Here is a 6,962-nt window from a genome sequence, read left to right as displayed (position 1 = left end):
GGGCCCGCTCCGAGCCCTGGAGTTCCAAGGCACCATGGGAAGATTCCCTAATGGTTCACAGAACACTGGTGGCGGTTACAAAATTTGAACTACAGTTTCCAGTTTCCAAGCCATAGTCCATAGTACTTTTTTTTTTTTTTTTTTTGAGTTAGCGCATGCGGGTTTCTAACCGCCCGCGCATGCGCCCTTCAACTTTCCGGTGACAAGGACAGCGTGCGTCCTGTGGCAGGCGGCGGGCTCATGGTAGGAATGTCAGGAGGGAACGCGTTCCCCGTCCCCGGTCGGGTCTAGGACTGGCAGGCAGGACGCCTGGGCTGACCATTCGGGAAACCGGCCAGTGGAAGGCCAGAGTCTATTAGCTTGGGCTGTTTTCCTGCTTTGTCCGGGTCACGTGGACGGTCTGTGTCGCTGCCACTTCGTATGAACACACCCGGTTCAGAGCTTAAGAACCGTGTCTCCCTCAGCGTATTCTGAGGTTTTCTTTGGAAGGGTGAAGAAGGATGCACAGCTAGTGTCCTCTTGACTCCAAAGCCCAGAATCTGCACACTCCAGAGAACCACAGGCAGTGTGTTGAGGGCCTCCGTGCCTCACGTCTCTGCTTCCCAGCCAGGTTAATAATACAAAGAGGTTCTCTGGCCGCGCAAGGCACTCGGAGAACTGCAGAGGCCCTGTGATAAGTACCCCACGGCTTTGTTGTGTGGGGTTCTGACACCGATTGATTTACCCCCTTGAAGGACGGTCCTTCAAGTCCGCTGTTGGCCGGTCTCTAGTGAATAGCTGAAACGGCAGGTTTTCTATGTTCATTTGGCCCTGCCTAGGAGGAAGGGCCCGTCCGAGCGCCAGACTGCCCGTGTTTCCCTGTACTTGGGGCCGTGAGGTGGGGTGGGGGAGGGCTTAGGTTCTTAAAAATGTTTTGGTTGTTTTGTTTTAATCTTGTGTGTTTAGTTTGTGTGTATATGCTTGTGCTTTGCCATACGGGGGTCCAGGACGTCCTGCGCGAGTAATTTCTCTTCCTCCACCAAGTTGGCCTGAGGGATCAAATTCAAGTTACCCGGTTTGGTAGCAAGCACCTGTACTAGATGGGCTATCTCACCAACTGCGATTAGGGTTTTATTTGTTTAGTTGTAAAAATGGGAGAAGATACCTATTTAGAATAGAATTCCACCAAAAAAAAAAAATGTTTTTTAAGTGTCTGGCTTTGTCACTTTCCTCTGGCAGTCATGGTGACTTTCCAGGGTTGGTTGGAGCCCTTCTGGGAGATGCTTTGCCTTGGTCATTGTGTGATTAGCATGGGTGACTTCTGAAATGAACCTCTCTCTTCCAGGCTTTCCTCCTTCGAGCCGTACCAAGGTTGCAGGGGCCCACTGCGTGGAGGAGGCCTCTACAGGGACTGTGGTGCTGCTCTGGGCAGGGGGATTCCAAAAGGTGGGTGGGGAGCAGGTCTCCCCACTCACGGGAGAAGTCACCAGGCACCGAGACCGAAACATTCCATACAATCTACCGGTTCCGAGCCATCCGAGCAATTGGGGTCCTCTCGCGGCTGAAGTTGGCCCAGACAGCTGTGACTGTGGTGGCCCTGCCCCCGGGCTTCTATTGCTACTCACAAGGCCTCATGACGCTCAGTTCACTGTGCCTTCTGGGTGGGGTCGCCAGCTTTGCCCTGGCCATGCTCTGTTGGATGAGCCACTTCTTCCGGAGACTGGTGGGCATCCTGTATGTGAACGAGTCGGGCACCCTGCTCCGAGTGGCCCACCTGACCTTCTGGGGCTGGCGGCAGGACACGTACTGTGCCGTGTCAGACATGATACCCCTGTCAGAATCCCAGGAACGGGTTCAGGATGTGTTCGTGCGCATCCAGCAGTACAGTGGCAAGCAGACCTTCTACCTCACCTTACGCTATGGCCGAATCCTGGACAGGGAACGGTTTGCACAAGTGTTCGGAACCCTGGCCACACAGAAGAACAGCAAGTAGGCCTCTCGTAGCCCTGGTTACACTTGGATTTTAGACAGAAGGCCGTGGACAGATGAGACAAAAGCTAATACTGGGGACTGGGCTGGTGCTCACTTTGTAGACTGCTTGTTTACTGTGCAGGATGGGAAGCCCTGGGTTCAGTTCCTAGCACTGCCCTGAACCAGGCATGGCTATGCCTGCCTCTACTCAGAACTGGTGACACAGGCAGGTGGAGAAAAAGTTCAAGGTTGTTTTGGGCCAAAAAGGAAGATTTAGGAAAAAGCCCTTAGTGGAACATTATAGGACATCCCATCATATAGTGGCGAGAAGTTTCTATGAAGAGGCAGTTCTTGGAGGAGTACTATGCCAAGGTCACTAAGGCAGCCCGCTGCTGTAAAGATGGAAGGCAAGAGGGTTGGCAGAGGAGCACAGGATGTGGAGTCTGGGGACTTGGGTTCTGCTGAGCCTTAGTTCCTTGACCTGGGGCAAGGTATTAAGTTTCTGAACCTTGAATTGCATTGTGAGATGGAAAACCCTTCTCATGGGGATGGGTATGGCTGGGACTTTGTGGCAGAGCTCTTGGCTAGCATGTATAAGGTCCTTAGTTCCATTCCCAGCACCACAGAACAGGCAAAACCAGTGAATACTGAGTGCTGTGTAAGGCACACAGCCCAGAGCTTACAACATAGAGCAAGGCTTCTAGGGTGCTGATGGGGCCCGGCACTTACTCATGCTCACCAGCTGGACGGCCATGGCTAAAGCCCAGAGTGAACTTATTTTTTCCCATCAGCAAGTCACTGTACACCAACAGAGGTAGGGACAGCACCCCTGAGACTGCGTTGACCCCCAGGAGGTCCGGGGGTGCTCACACTTAAGAGCTTTGTAGTGTCATCGCAGCAGAGGGACTCTGTCCAAGCAAAAATTCATCATCTGGAGGACAGTGCATATGCTTTTCATAATAACAACAAATAGGTAATTGTACCTGCATTAAAAGGAAAGCAGTCGTGATCTTTGTAATTTGTCTACCAGAATGCTTTGCTTTGTAGCTTTTTAGTAATTTCTTTCCTTTAAGAATTTTTCTTTTAATTATTTGTGTGTGTACCACTGTACATATAAGGAGAATGGAGGACAACTTTTCCAAGGTGCGTTCCTTTTAGCATTTAGGTCTTGTGGGTTAAATTCAGGTTGTCAGGCTTGACAGCAAGCCCCTGCACCCACTGAGCCATCCTGCTGGTCCTCTCTAAAGTAAGCAGAGCGTGAACACAGGTAACATTAGACTAGACGTGCCAAAGTGTGTGTGTTGGGGGGGTCCCACCACAGGCCTACACAAAGAGCTACAGGCACCATAGGAACGCTGAGAGCAGGAGTAGTGCCCTCAGGGAAGGGCACACCCAATGTGGAGTGGGCGGCCCTGAAAACTGGCACATGCAAGCACAGAGTGAGCCGGCTGTGTTTAGAAGCGTACGCACGGATACACAACAATATTAAGGAAAAACAGAGGCCACGAATTTGAAAGGGCAAGGGAAGGTTTGGAGGGAGGAAAGGGAAGGGGGAAGTACATGTAATTCTATTGTAATCTCAAAAATAAAAAACCACTTAAAATGTGCATATCAGATTATAACCATTTTCAATGTCCTGGACATGTAGCACGTCCTTGCCATCGATCGCCACTGGCTAGTACCAGCACTTCACTCTCCCAGATAGGATGTAGGCACTTAGGCCATAGCTGTCCCTGCCTTCGTCCTCTCCACCTCTGCCTGTTTGTAGGCAGCAGTTACTCTGTCTGAATTTGTTATTCTGACATCCATGAAGGGAATCATGATATGTTTCCTCCTGTGCTTCCCAGTGCTAACTTGGTGGTGGTCAGAGATGAATACACTTGAGTCAATGAAAGTGTTTGTGGGCTAGTTCTTTGGGGTGCACTTGAATGTGAATGTATATGTATGCTTACCAACTCAGCAGGTCAGTGGACATCATGGGCTATCTCCTCCAGTCGATAACACTGAAGTGAAGAGTAATAAACAAGTGCTTGTTTGTGTCCCTGCTGTGGATAGAGAAGGAAGTAAGGAAACTAAGCTGTTAGGAGCCTGAGGTCCTCGTGTCCTCCGAAGCCATGCTTCAGTGACCTAACTTCAGTAGGTCCCACCTAGGATTCTTTTTACCTTTGTTTTTTCCCTAAGGTACTTTAAAAAAATGCATATATTTTTATGTATATGGGTGTTTTTTCTACTTGTAGAGTCTGCACATCAGAAGAGGGCATCAGTTCATATTATAGACAGTTGTGAGCCACCATGAATGCTAGGAATTAAACTCAGGACCTGGGGAAGAGCAGCCCGCTCTTAGCTGCTGAGCCATCTCTCCAGCCTAGTAGTTTTTATTTTTTTGAACTGTATCTTCTTATTTTACTCCTGGCTATCCTGGAGCTTGCTATATGTAGATCAGACTGGCTCTGAACTCAGAAATCCTCGAGCCTTTGCCTCCTGAGTGTTGGGATTAAATAAAGAGGTATGCACCACAATTCCAGGGTTTTTTGTTTTTTTTTTAAGACAAGCTCTGACTATGTAGACCAAGCTGGCCTGCTGAACTCAAGAGATAAAGAGATCTACTTGCTTCTGCTTCTTGAGTGTACACCATCATGTCAGGCCACAATCTCAAGTGGTTTGTTTGTTGGCTTGTTTTTTTTGAGACGACTTCTCTGTGTAGCCCTGACTGTCCTGGAACTCACTCTGTAGATTCAAACTCAGAGATCCACCTGCCTCTGCCTCCTGAGTGCTGGGATTAATGGCATGTGCTACCACCACACAGGTAGCCTGTTTGGTAGGGCCTTTTTGTTTTGGCGTTTTGAGACAGGATCATACTGTAATTCTAGGATCTGGGAAGCAGAGGCAGGAGGAGCACTGCCAATCTGAGGCCCAATCTACATAGTACCAGGATTGCATAGAACCTGTCTGAAAACAATAAAGCCTTCCGCTCCATCACAACTGGAGCACTGGGATTCTCTTAGTGATGTCCTATCCACCTAGATGTGAGCAAGCTTACACCATAGCTTCAAGCCTCTGGCCTCCAAGCCTTTCCCACTGTGATGGCCGTGAAGTGATGTAGGGAGTGGATGCCCTGGACCATGACAGCACAGCCATGTGTGCAGGATGTCAGCAACGAAGGATGCCAGAAGGTTTTGGACCTACTTTACCAACAAAGATCCTCTAAACCTTAAAGGATTATGTGAGTGATAAACTTGGGGGTAGGAGGCTGCGAAAGGCTCAGTGGATGAGGGTGCTTGGCATCATCTCTGACAACCTGAATTTAATCCAGGGACCCTTACAGTGTCGGGAGAGAACTGCCTTTGCGTTGTCCTCGGACCTCCCCACGTACACTGGCATGCACATAATACACAAAAATTGAGAAGTCCTTTATGATTTTGTTTTGCTTGAGAGGGCCTTTTGAGTTTTATAGCCCAGGCTAGCCTCAAGCTTGCTGTGTAGTTGAGAATGACTTAGAATTTGATTCTACTGGAATGTTAGAGGTATTGCCTGATTGCAGCCAGGGGGCCTCAAGCTAGTTTAGAAATGCCAGCTTAAGGGGCTGGAGATGAAGCTCAGTTGGTAGAGCGCTAAGTCCTGGTTTCAATATCAAGCACCACATAAATTGGTTGGCAGATGTGTGTAGTCCCACTCCTAGAGAGGCATAGGCAGGACGATCTGGAGTCCTTGGCCTTTTAGTAAATTTGTGGTCAGTCAGGTCTAAATTAGACTATCTCAAAACAACAAACAAACCAGTAAGACTCTGTTTTTGAGTTTGCCTTTGGTTCACTTTTATGAAGGTAATATCTTCAATACACTGCCCAGCCTTTCCTGGACCTCCCATTGCCAGGTCCCCCAGTGACTGCAATGAGAGGAGTCTGCACACTGCTTAACTAAAAGACTGCTAGGCCTACAAGGGACATGCCTGGGAGATGAGAGCTTTCTCACCAGCGTGGCCTTCCCAGTGCAGCCTGATCACAAGCGGCAACAGAGAGCACACAAGGAACAAGTGTATCACTCTCTTTATACACCAGCTACAATCAGAGCGCTTGCCGCTGAGGACAGGAAGTGGGTTAGGATCCGGTAGCCCCCAAAACAAGAGCCAGGTTTTGTGGTGTAGGCCTGGACTGCCAGCAGGCAGAGGCAGATAAGTTGCTCTGAGTTTGAGACCAATGTAGTTTAACAAGTTCCAGGCCACAGGGGAAAGGCATTTAGATTCCAATTGTAGCTACAGTGATGATTTCTCCCTTTCAAAAACAATTCCAAAATAATAACCCAGGGCTTTGTACACTCTAGGCAAGCACTCTGCCACTCAACCCCTTTGGTTTATAAAAAAAATAAGAGCCAGGCATGGTAGTTCATGCCTAAAATCCCAACACTGGGAAAGCTCAAGCAGGAGGATTGTCCTAAGTGTGAGGCCGGCCTAGGCTACATGCAGAATGTGACCCAAGCCTGCCTCCCAGCCAAGCATGGTGGGTTTCACATGACTCTGATCCCATCGCCTGGAAAGCCTGAGCAGGAGCATCGGGAGCACAAGACCATCCTCAGGTACAAGGCTCTGGGCCAGCCTGGGCTCCCTGAGACCCTCTCTCAAAACACTAACCAAAGAAGAGCCACCACCCCATGCTGGGCACTGTGTAACTCAGACGGCATTCATAACACTCTGGATGTGGGGAAGGCTAAGAAGAGCCTTTTGGTTGGTGGTGAAGGGGTTCTGAGCCTAGTGTTTCCAGGTTCTTGACCTCTTATCCAGAGAATTGAAAATAAGGATTTGCTGCTCACACAAATGCATAAATAGCAGTCTCACTTTATTTCGGATGAAGTAGAGTGCAGATTATAGACAGATACACAGTCAAGACTGACAACGGGGCACAAAAGTGAGGCTACAGCCAGAGTCCTCGAGGTTCCATGAAGGAGGAAGTGAGGCTACAGTCAGAGTCCTCGAGGTTCCATGAGGGAGGAAGTGAGGCTACAGCCAGAGTCCTCGAGGT

At 49.2% G+C, this 6,962-nt stretch overlaps 1 protein-coding gene across 1 annotated transcript; it reads left to right on the top strand.

Moving 5' to 3' along the window:
- Window position 1: 1 nt before the first annotated feature.
- Window positions 2-3,844, top strand: Tmem186 (transmembrane protein 186). The gene is made up of 2 exons (XM_021184647.1): window positions 2-243; window positions 1,325-3,844. Exons 1-2 carry the CDS (start codon window positions 241-243, stop codon window positions 1,970-1,972), a joined length of 651 nt encoding a protein of 216 aa, XP_021040306.1. The 5' UTR covers window positions 2-240; the 3' UTR covers window positions 1,973-3,844.
- Window positions 3,845-6,962: the final 3,118 nt, after the last annotated feature.

The sequence above is a fragment of the Mus caroli genome, chromosome 16 (genome assembly GCF_900094665.2).
Source record: "Mus caroli chromosome 16, CAROLI_EIJ_v1.1, whole genome shotgun sequence".
Classification (NCBI taxonomy): Eukaryota; Metazoa; Chordata; class Mammalia; order Rodentia; family Muridae; genus Mus; species Mus caroli.
Note: the sequence above shows the minus strand (reverse complement) of the source record. Positions and strands in the feature narration are given on the sequence as shown.